The following is a 15844-nucleotide window of genomic DNA, read 5'->3' on the forward strand; positions in this document are numbered from 1 at the left end:
AGATTTTGAAAGTTCTTTTAGGAGGTTGACTTAAAGGTCCAGTGTGTAAGATTTAGGTGAAAGGGATCTATTGGCAGAAATTTAATGTAGAATAATCCTCATGATGTTTTCACTAGTTTCTTTCATCTAAATTGTATGAATTGTAGTTTTCTTTACCCTCTTTTCATTTAAATACTTTATATTTACATCAAGGGGGTCCTCTATAAGGAGGCTGCCATGTTTTTTTACTTAAGTCCAGACTGGACAAACTAAACACCTTTTGAGTTTTTATGACAACTCAAGAATGCCACAGGTTCTTTTTCATGTTTGGAAGGAGAGGGTGAGGTGAGGGGTGTTCAGCTGCAACATGCAATTTCAACACTAGATATCACAAAATTCTACACACTGTACCTTTAAAAGACATTTGCTGGTTTTATTCATCTTTCTTTCCTGTAGCAGTGAAGTATCCTCCAGCAAATTAAGCAACAGGCCTGTGAGTAAATAGCAAAGACTTACACAGGTGAGTTGTCTGTAACTGGTACAACAACAAAATACAACATTAAAAAAGGATGAGTGAGCCACTTTTATCACAACTGATCTGTAAGTGCAAATTCAAATTACTATTACTTTTCCCCAGTGACTCAGTTTTACATATCCTAACACAAATAATTATTCACCTGCAAAACCACTAAATTACTCAGCACTTTGTCAAAATGGCAGCAATGTCACGTGGGTATTTAGTGTAAGTGCAAACAACAGATCCACATCAACAGAACTTAACATAGTAACCAGCTCAGCCATAAGTTTAGAAGCGTTCTATAAATTGTGAAATTGACAAGAGCTGGAGCTGATATGTAATATGTATGTCATATTTATTGTGCTACAATGAGAAACACCCTCAACCCTAAACCTGACATTCCACAAAGCCCAGTCCTCCTCATGCACTCTCCCAGTACAGTTCTTCACCACAACAGTCTGTATCTCCTGTTAACATAAAGCCTAACTCTGCATATCTATAGCTGCACTTAAATATTTCTGCTATGCAGATGTGTACGTCACAGTAGATGAGATATAAGTGTTGTTACTTATATAAAACTAAAAAGATTTTGGAGGATTTTGCACATTTTTGTGGAGAAAAAAGAGTGAAAAGTCTATTTCCAAACCAATCCTTTCTATTGTCCAGCACCTCCACCTACTGACCAGGTGGATTATATCCTACCTTAACATTTCCAAGTGACGTGTCATGGATAATGTTTTTGTTTTTGTGCCTGCACTTTATATTTACAAGTTTTTTCTGTGTAAAATTTATATCATTTATGTCACAGATCTTTTTTGAGTCAAATAATATCACTGAATATCTTGTTTGTTAATTCCAGCCTTTAATCTTTCATCAACATCAACACAGATGGGTTTGTATTTGTTTCTATATGATCTCTGTACCTTGAGCTTTGGGCTAAAAACTATATACAACAGTAAAAGAGCAGAGGAATCCCACGCATTGCACAGGAGATTGATGATTCTGTTTTTCAGAGAAAGTGCAGCTCTGAGCTCATCAGTACATCCTTCATGCAGGATGTGTCTCGCTGTGCTGTTTCATCGTGGTCACAGACCTTGGGATCTATCTCGTCTTCTTCCTCGTACAGGAGGTGGAGTGGGCGCCATGTGGGCTCATTTGCAGGCATCAGTAGAGAGCGATTTGGGTGCAGCCCTACTGCAGCCCTGACGGGGGGGGGGGGGGTATTTTTCAGCACAACACCGATGGTGCCAACGGTTCCATCAGCACCACTAGATACACTGAGACACATTTGGGCAGCTCACCCTGCAACCATGGTAACAGAAGAATTTTACTAGTTGGCAGCAGCCAATAGTGGGGAACTTCCCACTCAGCTCCGTCCAATAACAGAGCAGCCTGCAGCCCGGCCCACCTAGAGCTGACACTGATGGGCTAGTGCAGGGAGGATTTAGAGATGTAGGCTTGGCTAATGAAGAGGTAAGAGAGTAATAGTGTGTAGGTGCGTGTGTGTGTGTGTGAGAGAGTGACTGAGTGAGGCTGTAGCATAATCTGATCAGAGGATTCCCTTGCATTTAACTGAAACGCAAACGCATTGTGGAGTGGTAGTCATTCACTGAGACCATCTGACATTCAGCACCAACAGTGCAGCAAGCCCTCCTGTCATCTCGCTCCCACGCACGTTCACATGCATGCTGCACACACACAGACATATAAAAACACACAAACGTTCAGTCCCAACTGGCTCTTATCACAAAATAACTTCTCAGGCTCATTAAATCTGAACCAGTTTAATTTAGCAATAAGAAAACAGTTGCCACCATCAGCTGTCAATAAAGTCATTTATTATTTCACACAATGGATAACATGAACAACTTCAACTGTAGTTCTTCTTAATAAGTGCTCAACGCTGCCAGCCAACAGAAGGGTAGCAAAAGAATGAGCTTTTCTTTCTGCAGGAAAGAGAAATAAAAAAAAACAAACAAACAAAAAAATGAACCTACAAGATCATGGAAGATAAACATGACCAAAAGCATGCCAGCGGACATGGATATACATATATATTGCATGTATATATGTGCTTAAGACATATATCTGTATGCCAGCAAATGCAAATACAAAATATATGTGTACATTTACACATACATACTGTGAAGGATATATGCATATGCATGCGCATCTAGTATTTACTCTATATGTCAAATATTTGCAGTTTTTAATATTCATACAATGTACAAAAATGCTTCATGAATTAAAAAATTCATTACAAAAAGAAACATATCAAACAATGTACAAGTCTTGCTCCAAATTCAATTGAAATTCAACTTTCAGCTTGTCTAAAATATTTATGCATACAATCAAGTTGAGCATGCAAATAAAGGAAACCCACTCTAGAAAAGGTTCAAATACACTATGTATACAAACTAAAATATGCCCACACTGTTAGAAGAGCTCACTTTGTGCTCTAAAGAAGTACGTTTATTGGTTTTTCTCAATGTTTCGTCTGCACTTTCAGCTTTGAACAACATTATAGCTTAGAACTGTAACATATGCTGTGAGGATGACAACATGTACATTTATGAGGCTCTGTCTCACGTGACCCCTCACCCCATTTGTAGGACACTCATCACAGCATGCTACACAGGGAATGGAGGGGGGGGGGGGTGATCAAAATTTTGGTGCTGTTATATCTCATCCTGGTTGCTGTAGGGAATGGGTCTGGTTTAAGATCAAACACTGCTGCTCTGCCCTTGACGCTCACACCAAAGACCAGGGAAAAGATCCTTCCATCAGTGTTGAGGGGCCTCCTGTGGCAGCCGGTCCAGATTGGCTGCTCAACACAACAACAGTGACCTTGAACCCTTCTCACAGCCACATTCCCTCTGCAGTCTCTGTGTGGAGTGAAAGCTCTGGATTGGGACAATACTTGTCAGTGTTAGAAGGCACCGGAGCATTGGCTGGTAAGGAGAGACGGACAGAACAGACAACACCTTGGGGTCTTTAACTGTTACATCAGAGACCACTGAGTGACCACAGTATGGAGGAGTAAGCTGCCAAGCGTTTAGTCTCTAAACCTCATGGACCACAGAGCTAGACCTCATCTCCATCACAACAGACTGCCGACCCACTGAAAGTCATCTAGCCGAGCAAGGTTAAGCACACTTACGTTAGGACGAGTGTATTTTTGGCTGTTTCCTCTGAGAACTCCCCCGCTACACACACACACACAAACACAAACACACACACAAGCCTCTTGCTTACTCTTCATGTTACTACACTACCCCAACTTGCCTCAGGCAAAGTAGCTGCAAGTCAGTGGAGATTCCTATTTTTGGTCGAATGCACTACAGTGGGGTTTGCATCCTCCAAACATTGTTCAAAGGTGTGAGGAGGCATTTTGAAGAATGCCAATGTACAGCAGAATTTGTCAAATAGGAAAATAATTTGGGGGTCATCATTTCAACATGTTTTCTTGGGCAGTCTGTATCGAGAGAGGAGGTCTACTGTGGTTTTAGGAGACATTCCCAGCATAGCCGAGCCCAACCGATATCCATGCAGGATGGACGTACTAACACTATTTACAACAAACACTTCAATACTGTAGTTTTACATCTGGTTAAGGCTGTACTGCATAGAGCTGCAGTAACTATAGTTTCCATGAAATGATAGTCACTTTCTGCACAACTTATTACAAATTATTACTGGTATTATTCACAACTCTTGTTACATGAATTCATTTTATTCAGTAAATAAGACCACTTATTTCTCTTTGCCTAAGGGTGGACTCAGAACAGAAATTCCTCTTAAGGTCATTGCCAGGCACGGCCTGATGCATAGCAAACAACAATGTATGAGAACGTGGTGTCCATAACAACCTCCTCTGTCCCTCCTCTGCCAAGTCTATAACAGTTATATGTCATATTTAACTGGTTGTATGTTGGGCAGAGTACATGATCTTTAATTATCTGGGACACTGTGTAGAATCAATATCACTGGATTGCAACACATCTGATGCAGTGGACCTTTCTGCTTCCAACACTGCATGTAGGTCAGTACATGATGTGTATTTAAAACAGTGATATTATAATATCTTCACCAGTCCAGCCCTTTTACTTCTGTTAAGATGACGACAAAACTAGAGGGAAGCTGGGAGAGCAGCTTGGTGTCCGGTGACAGAGGATGCTGACTATGAAAGCTGTGAAGGGACAGGGGCAGTGGCAGGGTTCTGATGACTAAGACACATGTGTCATATGCACAATCATGAGTATATATATATCTATATCTATATCTATATGGTTCAATTTCTGGGGCAGTCTTTTGCCACTTGATTTTTCTTGGGTCAAATGTAAATTGGTGAGAGAAAGAAACATAAGGCACAAGTTGAACTGCTGCAACTGAGAGTCCCACCCCACCGAAAGAAAGCAAAATCTCCTGAAACCAAACTCTGACAGAAACACTGATCCATTGCTTTATATTCTGAAATACTTTTTTGAGAAAATACCAACCACTAACCAAAGCCACATATACTGTAGATAGAGTTTAACAAATGTTCAACACATTGACACAAAAATCCAAGATGGCTACATTCTAGAGTGCACGAAGGAATGCTTTACATTGGTGCCAACATGGTGAGAGTTTGTTAAACTCAGATTATTTTTGAATAAAACGTCCTTACACTGAATACTGAGACTTTGGTTTCTAAACCTAAACACTAGATTTTACTTTCCAAAAATATTTCCAAGGCTATGGATTGAAAATCATATTAAGTAGAAAGACTGGGATTAGCTTCTCAAAACACTGACTGAGAGCCCACTTCTGCTGAACTGTCCAATCACATTTCAGACCGGGGCTTGGGTTTGACGCTTTTGGCTGCGCAGCCTGCATATACAAATTGATTAAAATAATGCATGCTCTCTGGAATGGATGTCCACACCATCGAAGGCCAAAACATAAGGCTGGAACAAGCATGTAAGTGCTGCATTTGATTGATGCAAGTGTATGGTTTTTTTCATAGTGCATTAAACCAATTTTAAGGTTTACCGAAAACACACCTGATATTCCTCCTGTATGCAATGCCCCCTGGATATAAACAAAATAATGTAAGAGTGTATGAATGAATACATGTGGTTCCTTCTGTCTGAAAACAAACTTGTCTTGAGTCGCACCCACGTCTGTTTTTGGTTATAAAACAATACACAACTTTCATTGTCTATGGTACAACAATTCTATTTGATATACTGTATGCCAGTACATGTCTATGAGCTGGTTTCCCATTGTACAAGGCAGGCAACAGTGGACTTTGTTTCTATGTACAGTCTGGGACAGTCTCATCCACCATATTGCCTTTATCTCACTGCCCTGGACAAGCCTGAGCAGGGAGGGAGAAACAAATGAGATGGGGGGTATGCTGAGGGAGCACAAGCAATGGGAGATGCAAAACATGATTGGGAGCAGACGAGAGGACAAAGGGAGATGGAGTCAAGCAGCAGGCACCAGGGAGGGCTAAAGAAATGTGGTGAGAGTCAAGCAGGGACAGGGACCAGGGGTGAGGAGCTGCCAGGAAGTACGAGTTACTTCTCAGAGAGAGCAGGAAAACAAATAAGGTATAGGTTCACGGTATAGGGGGAGCAAAAACAGGGATAGCTAACAGGGTAAGGTGGCTTAATTACTGCTGTATTATTCCACGTCTTTGACAAGCTTCCTCAGAAAGGCAAATATAAGCAGAGCTGCACAGTTTTATATTAACCATTCCCCCTCCCCTTGCTGGTAAATATATGGCTAAAGCCACAATTCAGATACAGTATCATAAAGTACCATACACGTCACTGTATCAGATACATAAAGAATCACATAATATCCTACTCTATCATAAGTACCACACACTTTTATAGCATCAGATTCAGTATCAAATGTACCATATAGTGCCATTGTAAATGAAGGTCCAATCAATCCTTGAAAGGCTCATCTTCTGGTGGGTTTAAGTGGACAGACGGATGGCACTGGAAGTGTTCCCACCTCTTGCTCCTCCGCTGACCCACTGTAGTCCTCAAGTCCGAGAGAAGAAACAAGTCAAAGTGCACAGAGGAGTCCCACAATCAAGATAACACTGCATCTGATAGGCTTGAAACAGCACAGACTTCGCTAACTGCTCTCCGTGCTCTTTTTTGCAGGTCTATTGACTGGACGGATCCCATAGTTCATCCCTGCTGTGGCCCCTGCCTCTGCGTTTCGTCCCTTTGGCCAGCAGAGCCACCGACCGCGCTTGATGGACCACCGTCTCAATCGTTGCTGAGATGGAATCGTGGTTGGAGAACTCCAGAGGCTCAGGGGCCATGTTTGGCCTGTGGCTCTGCCTTCCTGGCAGGTCATCACACCTCTCCAGAACAGGCATCCCCAGGGTCCTCCCATCACCTCTCCTGCTCACCAACATGTCCAAACTCCGAACATCAGCCCGATCCTCCTCCCTCCTACTGGTCGGCTCCAATTCCTCAAGGGGTTGCTTTCGGGGCCGTCCGGGCCGTCTCTTGACGACATTATTTCCTGTTTTAGCTTGTCGCTGTAGGCGCTTGGCACGGAGGATCTTCTGCACATGCTCAAAGTTCAAAGAATGCATTCTCCTGACGTCCTTCTGGATCTGTTCCACCTCACGGCGTTTATACCTCCGTTTACTGGGAACACCTGGGAGAGGAGAGAGTGAACATGAGTGAGGAGAGACATCGCAAGGTAAATAAATGGCAGAGCAAGGTCTACAAAGAGAAATCAGTGTGTCAGTCAAAATGAGCAGCCTTGGAAAAGCAAGTAAAGACGTCGCGCCAATTTAGCTCATGGAGAGAGAATCTTTTTGCTTCAAGAGCTTCCTGCTAATTTTGACATATTCATGTAAGCCTTTCAAAGCCCAGCTGAGCCAAGAGAACAGATCCTATCCTGTAATTGTCTACTAGAGAGCAGAGGGGTGAGGGGAGAGGAGGAGATCCCATTCTGCTAGCAGGAAACCCACAGAAATGTCTCCTTTAACCATTTAATATGTCGGCACACAATAACAACCCTGCATCTGGAGCACAGGCTGCCAAAACACCACACACACACACACACACACACGCGCGAATAGAAAAACACACACACATGCATACATTTACATGCCCAACATGCACAAATAATGAATTTGGCAGTTCAGAATGGCTGAGCACAAGAAACTGGAGCCATATTGTTTCCTTCACACTGGTGAACTGGGCAGCATGCCCTTTACACGCTGTTCTATCCTTTCTGTTCCTCCTTTTCCCCATCACTCTCATTCTCTTCTCCTCTCCACTCTTCGCGGGCGGTAGTGCGCTGCTCTCTAATTTTCAATTAAACTGGTAACACTGCACCATTTCATTTCCTTCTCTATTTCAGGCACCTCTTCCTGGTCTTGGTCCGTCTCTGTCATTCGTTGTTTCCCATCTCTTAGAACCCCCACCCACCTCCTCCTCCTCTCCTCTCTGTCTGGGCACTGTTCCCTGGGCTCAGACTGAGCCACAGCCAAAATGGAGGAAAAGCACAATCAGCCACCAGTCCCCAAGCGGTGTGCATACAACATGCCTGCTTGGTCTCTTTTTCTCGAACTTTTTTATCCATTTCTACTATCACCAATCTCGTTTTCCTCAGTGTAGCAGTTTTCTGCAGCACTCTAACACATTGATGACTGTGTAAAACTAAAACAGCTCTGGTTTTATACAGCACATATGGTGGGCTGGACAGCCGGGAAAAGATATTGAGAGTACAAAGCATGGCATGAATGGGCTTGAACATGTCACTTCTGTTACTAAAGCTTCAAATAGCAGATACATAATAATACAATGTTTTATTTTAATGGATAATGTTAATGTTTGAGAGGAAATAATGTGGGTCGTGAGGTGTTTCTTAATGAACTTAGAGTAAGGGAAGATTAAGAGAGGCCTGACCGCCCTCATTTCTAACTCAGAGGAACATCTTACTCTATTGTTGCTCAAGTATTCAGGGCAGACAGTCAAATTAGTCTAATGCAGCAAGCACTAAGTAGCAGTAGTTTATGAGCTGAACAGAAGTGTGCACACATTAAGTTCACACACACGTGCACACACACACACACACACACTACAAAGTAGCAGAAATTTATGAGCTGCATACACGGAACATAAAACCGGTGACCTTCAGCGGTGTGAGGGGCTGTATAGCACTGAGGACCTGCTTCTCTGGGGAATAGGAAGTCACTATACAACACACAGATACATGTTCACTGATCCACTACCACTGCGCTGGATAAGTGAGCATGTTTCGGACACATGCTGGATAAAGTGACGCTTAATGTATATTATTTAGTGGGAGTGTCTCTCGGCATAAAGTGCACACGTGTTTGAACAAATCATGTGACATGTGACACACAGAAACACACACACACACGCTCAAGCTGTTTAAAACACAACAAAGTAATTCTATTAAGCAATTATTTATAAAGTTTATTGCAGGCTAAGATAATATAATTTTTTCTTCTGTTGTCAGAGTGAGAATGGGGATCTGTTTGATCTGTGTGTGTATATATCTCTGGGTATAAGAGTCAGTATGTGAATGCATATATGTATATGTATGGTTGTGTGGCATGCATGTCTATGTGCACGCGCCTCTATGTTTTAATTGGGCTAAAGCTGTGAAGTGAAGCAGTAAGTCATGGTAGAGGAGGGGTAGAGGGAATGGGGAAAAGAGAGGGTAATGGGGAAACGAGGGGGAGGGGAGACGAGGGAAAAAGCAGAAAGAGAATTGGAAGAAGGGAAAAAGAGATAGAGGGGGGAAGGGGAGGAAGGGGTGGCGGAACAAGGGGATGTCTGAGCACGGATGTGGGGATAGTGGGAGAGAGTGAGAGGAGGAAAGCAAGGGCAAAAACTGCAGAAGCAGCACAAGGGGAGATAGGGAAGGACATTGAAGGTAGAAGAGGTAGAACAACACTGGAGGGAAAACATGGAAGGCAGGGGTGTGAGTAGGGTCGGGGTGTAGGGGTGAGGGGGAGGTGGCAGTTTGTGCATATGAGTCATCCCTCCTGGATCCCCTGGGGTGGTAGTGGTGGTGGTGGTGGGGGGGTGGGGTGTATTCTAACTGAGCCCCTGGCTTCTCCTCCCCGCCACTGGACTAGGCCCCAGTCATTAAACCCCTGGCTGCCAGCCAGCTCTTTTAACACAGGCAAGGGCCCTTTATGGCATGTCTGTAGAAAATAAATCACACTGTGTGAATAATATATCTCTGGCAAAGGCATTGGCAGGAGAGGAGGAAGGGAGGGAGGGTGGGGAGGAAGGAGAGATTGGTGAATTATAGTCGTCTCCATCCATGCATTATGTTCTTTCTATCCCCAGCCAGATGTGCTCAAAGACATCAGAATACAGAATGTACCAAAATACACATTAGCTTGGTAGACAGACTTTAGGTCTACTCTGCTTCTCTGTCTGATTTAAGCCCGAGAAATGTAGTCCATAGCATATTTGTATATAGGTACCACTTTGGTGAGCATGCTGCAGAAAAATCCTTCTGATTAAGCAACGTATCCAGTTCTACAACCTTGGTAGCTTAAAGTTGTACACACGTGGCTCGTAACACCGTGTGTGTGTGTCTTTTGGTGCTTTAACTACTGTGTAGACTCTCTCATCTGGGATGAGTTCCAGGGGTGTTGATCACCCAAACACCCCCTACTAATTCATGTCATTATTTTTCCATAGGTGAACCAAGTGTGGATTAAAATGTTAAGTAGCTACAGGAAGTCTAACCATAAGTGAACTGGTTAGATGAAGACAAGCAAGCAACAGGCGCTTATTGCAGTTTGGGCTAACCTCAAACCTCCAACACTTCATCAAAGTGAGTTATGCCACAGCCAATACCATGCTGCCGCTGTCCAAAGAAAAAAAACATTCCTGTTGTCATGGTTTCTGATCATGGCAAAAGGGCAGCGCACTCCCTTGTAAATACAGAGTGAACAGGGAATCCTGATATAAGAGGTTCTTACCAGTAAGGGAGGGACTGGAGCACTGGTTCATCTGTCCCGGCTCCTGCCTGGCAGTTTGGAATGACATTAAGCCCTGATCTCCAAACACAGCGAGCCTCGTCTTCCTGCTCCTCCCACCGCACTCGTCCTCCCGTGACCCCAAAAAGAGATCAGAGGCAGACTCTGATCGCTGCGATTGGCTGCTATAGCTGCTCATGAAGCTGTTTATAGGCTGTCCAGTCTGACGAGAGTGTAACTGGCTGTCAACGAGAGAGTGTGTGGACAGCTGGTCTGACTCAAACATCCCTAAGCTGGAGCCCAGGCTTGAGCCTCTACTGATGCCCCTCTGCTTCTCTAGATGCTTTGCAGACCCCTGACTGGACAAGTCCCTCCTGTCGCTCAGCATGCTGAGACGTGCAGTGGTCTTCGCTCCACTGAAGAGCCCGCCCAACTCCTGCCGGTCTCGCGGTGAAAGGAGGGGTTCATCTTTGTGCTTATGTTTGTGCTTATGTTTCCTCTTATGGAGACGAACCCCCGCAAGACCACCTGCACTGCCACTGCCCAGGGAGCCAAGGCCCTCTCCCCTTACAGAGGGCCCTTGGAGTGGCCCACTAGTGCTGCGAAGCTTGGCCCCTGCCTGAAGCTTGGCGTGTCCACTGGAGTGGAAAGCCTTGGGAGGGGGGACAGCAGGCCTCATGAAGGGAGATGGAGGTGCAGGTCCTAGCGAATGGTGGGGTAGGTAAAATGGGGCAGCAGGGGGATAGTAGCCCAGACTCAGAGGAGGTGCATAAGGCATCGCATACGGTGCTGCATAGAAATTTCCCCCTGCCAGTGGATAACTATATCCTTGAACAAAAGGCAGCTTTGATGTGATTGGCTCGCTGACTTTGGCTGGACGGCCGCGTCTCCTCTTTGCCTTCAGGTCGGCACTCCTGCGGAGGTAAGCGCTAGAGTCGCAGGGGTAGGAGTCATAAGTAACTGGGTAGTAATGATGGAAGTTGAGGCGGAAGATGGAGGGATATGGGTGCTGTGGGTAGCAGGTGTATCGTCTGTGAGACACTCTGAGCTGCTGGAGCTTCACCACAACCTAGAGGGAAAGAGAGGAAACATTTAGGCAAATACACCACATGCACATGATGGTCAAACGTTACCCACAGAATTTATAAAAGTCTTTCTTACCTCCTCCAGTTCAGAGAGAAAGTGAAGATGATCCCGGCTCTGTAGGCACTTCCTCTTCCGCCGATGATGTTTTTGCTTTTTTTCCTGCTGTGACAGGAAGTTGTCGACAGCAGTAACTTGTCGTTCACAGCGTGTTCTGCTGCCCCTGTTAGATGCTTCCAGAGCTGCTGCCTCCACAGCCTCAAACCCACACAGATCAAATGAGTACCTGTATAAACACAACATGCAACTCATATTAAAAACAACCCCCTTTATCGATATATAAAGGTAAAATTAAATAAGTATCGTAGAAGTGTCACTTCACCTGCGTCTTGAGGCGGAACCCTTCTCTGTTTGATCTGAGGTGCTGTTGTTATCTGTCCCAATCCCGCTGTCACTGGGAATCGTTTCCTCGCTGTGGGACTCACTGATGGGAGACAGGGTCACCTCCTTCACTGATGCCACCTCTGACAGGTGGGAGGGAGAATTTGCCAGAAGGCGTGGAGGAGAGAGTTTCCACCCTCCTGAGAGGAAGCCCCTGGTGGGCAGCTTAGAGGTCAGGGCTGAGATGGGTTGCAAACTGGGCATGGTGGTATCCGGGTGGCTGGCTCTCATGGATGGAGCACTGGAGCTGGGAGACATGGTGGTGGAAGGCACTACAGGGCTCTCATAGAGACTGGCTGTGGAGACAGAGAGCGGAAGCTTGTCCCTAGTGGTTTTGTTAGGGTTGGAGCCTTGGGTTTCTGCTCTGGGTTTTCGCCCTCTCTTCTTACCGATGTAGATGGTTCCTCTCTTGCTGACATTTATCTGTTTCCCCAGTCGAGCCTCAATGGTGGATGCCATGGCGCTCATTGCTGAGGTAACGGGGGCAGAAGATGACTTCAGAGGCAGACTGCCATTCTGACTGGAACCTGAAAGGATCTCGTTCAGGATGCTCTGCATTTTCCCCAGCTTTATCTTATTCACTGGCCTGCAATGGCCCCTACCACGCTTCAGTTTCAGACTGTTAGAGTTGGCACTGGTGGTCGCAGATGCCATTTGCACTAATGTGTTCATTGTGTGCGTCTTCTTCCTACTATTTAGCCCTGCTGATGTTTCTTGTGCCAGTGGACTTGGAGGAGATGTGGACGTGCCCTCATGGATGGTCTCCACTGTCAGGAGTGGCTGCTTCTTGGGGCGCCCTCGTTTCCTCTTGATGGGCGTGTGGACGGTCAGGCTGTCAGTGTTGGTGTAAAGGGGGCTAGAGGGCGTGATGGGAAACGCTGAGGGTGGGTCTGTTAGGGTCAATGGGCTACCCCGGTTGTCTCTCTGGGGTGACGTGAGGCTGGCATGGCTTTTAGCTTTCAGGTAGGACCATCTGTCCTTGGCCTTGGTTGGTCTGGAACTGGCTGTTGAGCTGGTGCTGTGGCTGGGGCTAGGACTCAGGGCCATCCTGGATCTAGGGCTGGGGCTGGGGCTGATGTTAGCTCTGTATTTAGGGCTGGGGCTAGGACTGATGCTACCCCTGGGGCTGGGGCTGGGATTTGGGCTTGGAAGTCTGGTGTTTGTGTTAAGAATGGGTTTGTTGATAAGATTGTGAGTGGATTCTCTGTGTTTAAGGATGTCTGTGCTGATTTTAGGACGACCCACAGGGTTCTTTCTCATTCTGTTTGCACTGAGAGCTGACTCTGGGTCAGGTCTGCCTTTAAGTGTCTCTCCTCTTTCCACCCTGTCTGCCCTATCTCCTTTTTCTCTTTTATCGCCTTTATCTACTCTCTCTGGTTTTTCCACCCTCTCTCCACTGACATCAGCTTGACTTGTGAGACGAGAATCATTTTTGTGAGTCTCCATCTTATGTGCTACTTTGGGTTCTGGGGGCCCCGGCTGGTGCTTGTCTGCAGAGTCAGTGTCTTGCCGTTGTGTCTGCTCCACTACAGAAAATGACTTGTCAAAAGAGGGCCTCCTCCGCCTCTTTCTTCCTTTCCCTTCCTCTGTCAGCATGTGCATCCCTCTGTCTTCTTCATCTCCTTTCCTCCCAGCAATTGCTCGCTCCCTGTCCTCTTTTGTCCTTTCCTCTCTTTCTTCATGGAACCGCTCAGCTGTCTCCTCCTGCCTGTACTTCTGCCTCTCTTCTGAATTAGTTGGGCTCTCCGACCCCTTCTCTGTCTGTCTTCCCCATGGTGAATCAGCACTGTGGGGGTTACAGAGCATCCTCTGGGAGTCTTTCCTGCCGTACTTCCTCTTGATGTTCCCAAAGAGCTGTTCGCTGACCTCTTGCAAACCCCTCCCCCTGGAGAGATGCACACAGAGAAAACACTGAGATGAGTGGGGAGAAAGAATGTTTTGTGTTTCACCAAAACCAGTATGAACATTTACTATGTTTGTGTTGCACCATACAAAGGGATGGTTTATCACCAGAGGACTTTCATGATATGATTTTATCACGACAGTTGAGGCCTAATTAAATTATATTTTAAATATTGTCTTATACATTGAGATATTTTGTAATATGCTGCTTATTTTTAGATAGATTTTTTTCATTTTCATCATGGAGCTGGTCAATTCATTTAAAAAACACTCAAACTTTATATTGCAACACAAAATATCACCATTCTATATCAACTTTCCCCCTCAGCTATGCAAGGCATACAGTATTTTTGGTGTAGTGTTCTTGTTTACCACATGATAACACCCAGTAACCAGGTAAATGAACCACACCTGCTGAGAGACGTCAGGTTGAGAATACTGGCATCTGTAACCACTGGCAACTGCAGGTCTGGAGTCAGTGATCTCTGAGGAGAGGGGCTCTGTGTCGCCATTCGTAAGAAGGGTTGGTTGGAATCGAGCAACGTGGTCCTACCGGCACCTGACAGCTCTCTGGCTGGCTCAGAATCTGCAGGATTTGCCGGGGACGCAGAAGGTGCCGTAGACGTGATCCAGTCTCGACTGATCTGGTGTTGGTGTGTATGCTGGAATTGTTGAGTGAGTGTTTGCTGTGTGTGTGTGAGTGTGTGTGCAGGAAGGAGGGAGCTGCGAAGCTGGTGTTTGGGTGGAGTGTGATCTCCCAGTAGTTGCAGCAGGCCTCCCTCTCGCTGCTCAGGCATTCTGAACTGGCGCTCGTATGTCTGGAGACAAGAGAAAATAAAAAGAAGGACTGGTTACTACATACGTACCGCAATCACAAAACAAGCTTATATAGCTGCATGGATAGATGAATATTATGATAATGCAGTCATAAAACAACTACCACTCTATTTCCTTATCTGCATTACACCCTATTCCTGCCTATCTTCACAGACATAATACATATGCAGCACTGCATCCATGTCTGCATGCAGTTTCTTTTTTTTTGTCAGCCAACATTAAATCAGTGATTTGTTGAGCTCTGATATGACATTCTTCTCTTTTCACGGCAGGACTGAAGCTTATAATACATCTTGTGTGCATGAGCAAACAGTGTGCAACAAAACAAAAGGCTTGTTTACAGAGCAATTAAATTCCTGTGGCAAGGATGTTGCATGCTGTGAGAGCTGGGGGGATGGCGTCGGGGGTGTATGACTGCACACAGTTTTAAACGCTGCAGCCCAGCTCGGTCGCACACACTTAGCACTGTCACACTGTAAACAATATATGTCCTGACAACTGTAGCGAAATCTATCTCCATTTTTCCAGTGGAGGGCCACAGCAACAATTACGGGGTCGACCTTCACTCAGTGCCCGGTTCACTTGCATGTAGAACTGAAAATGCAAAAGCTTGATATGCCTTCACAACATAACCCTGCCTAACGCATCACTGCAGCTTAATCACTGTACTGCTGGAAGATGAGAAATAGAGCAGCGGATGGCCTTTGTGGTTTAGCCTGTTATTAACAGACTCTGTATGACGCAACAAGACACTGTTCTGCCGCGCTGCGGGGAGATGTAACCTAACCACAGGCTTGCCTCTCAGCATGTACACACAGGAATGCAAGCGCACACACTCGTACGTGCATTCCGTAGATGTACACATTTCAAAAGCGTTACACAATCCTGCCATCACACATAAAAGCAGAAAATGCTAATGTATGAAACCAGACGGGCAATCAATTTTTTCTGCATGTATCAGCAGCTTGCCAGGTGATTAGCTTTTTGTCTTTGCAGCTACACACACACACACACATACACACTCAATAATGAAATGTACGTATGGAGTTCTTATCACAGGGTACATATTTGTAAGGACTTCATCTCCTACT

General features: G+C 45.3%; 1 protein-coding gene across 1 annotated transcript in view; it reads right to left on the bottom strand.

Annotated features, from left to right (window-relative positions):
- Positions 1-2314: 2314 nt before the first annotated feature.
- The window catches only part of setbp1 (SET binding protein 1), a 34690-nt gene continuing 21160 nt past the window's right edge, over positions 2315-15844 (bottom strand). Inside the window, exons 3-7 of the mRNA XM_020101026.2 lie at positions 14328-14734; positions 11956-13899; positions 11652-11859; positions 10494-11559; positions 2315-7168 (exon numbers count right to left, since the gene is read on the bottom strand). Of these exons, the coding sequence (XP_019956585.1) occupies positions 6663-7168; positions 10494-11559; positions 11652-11859; positions 11956-13899; positions 14328-14734 (4131 nt within the window). The 3' untranslated portion in view covers positions 2315-6662. The remainder of the gene's footprint in view (positions 7169-10493; positions 11560-11651; positions 11860-11955; positions 13900-14327; positions 14735-15844) is intronic.

The sequence above is a fragment of the Paralichthys olivaceus genome, chromosome 4, assembly GCF_024713975.1.
Source record: "Paralichthys olivaceus isolate ysfri-2021 chromosome 4, ASM2471397v2, whole genome shotgun sequence".
Classification (NCBI taxonomy): domain Eukaryota; kingdom Metazoa; phylum Chordata; class Actinopteri; order Pleuronectiformes; family Paralichthyidae; genus Paralichthys; species Paralichthys olivaceus.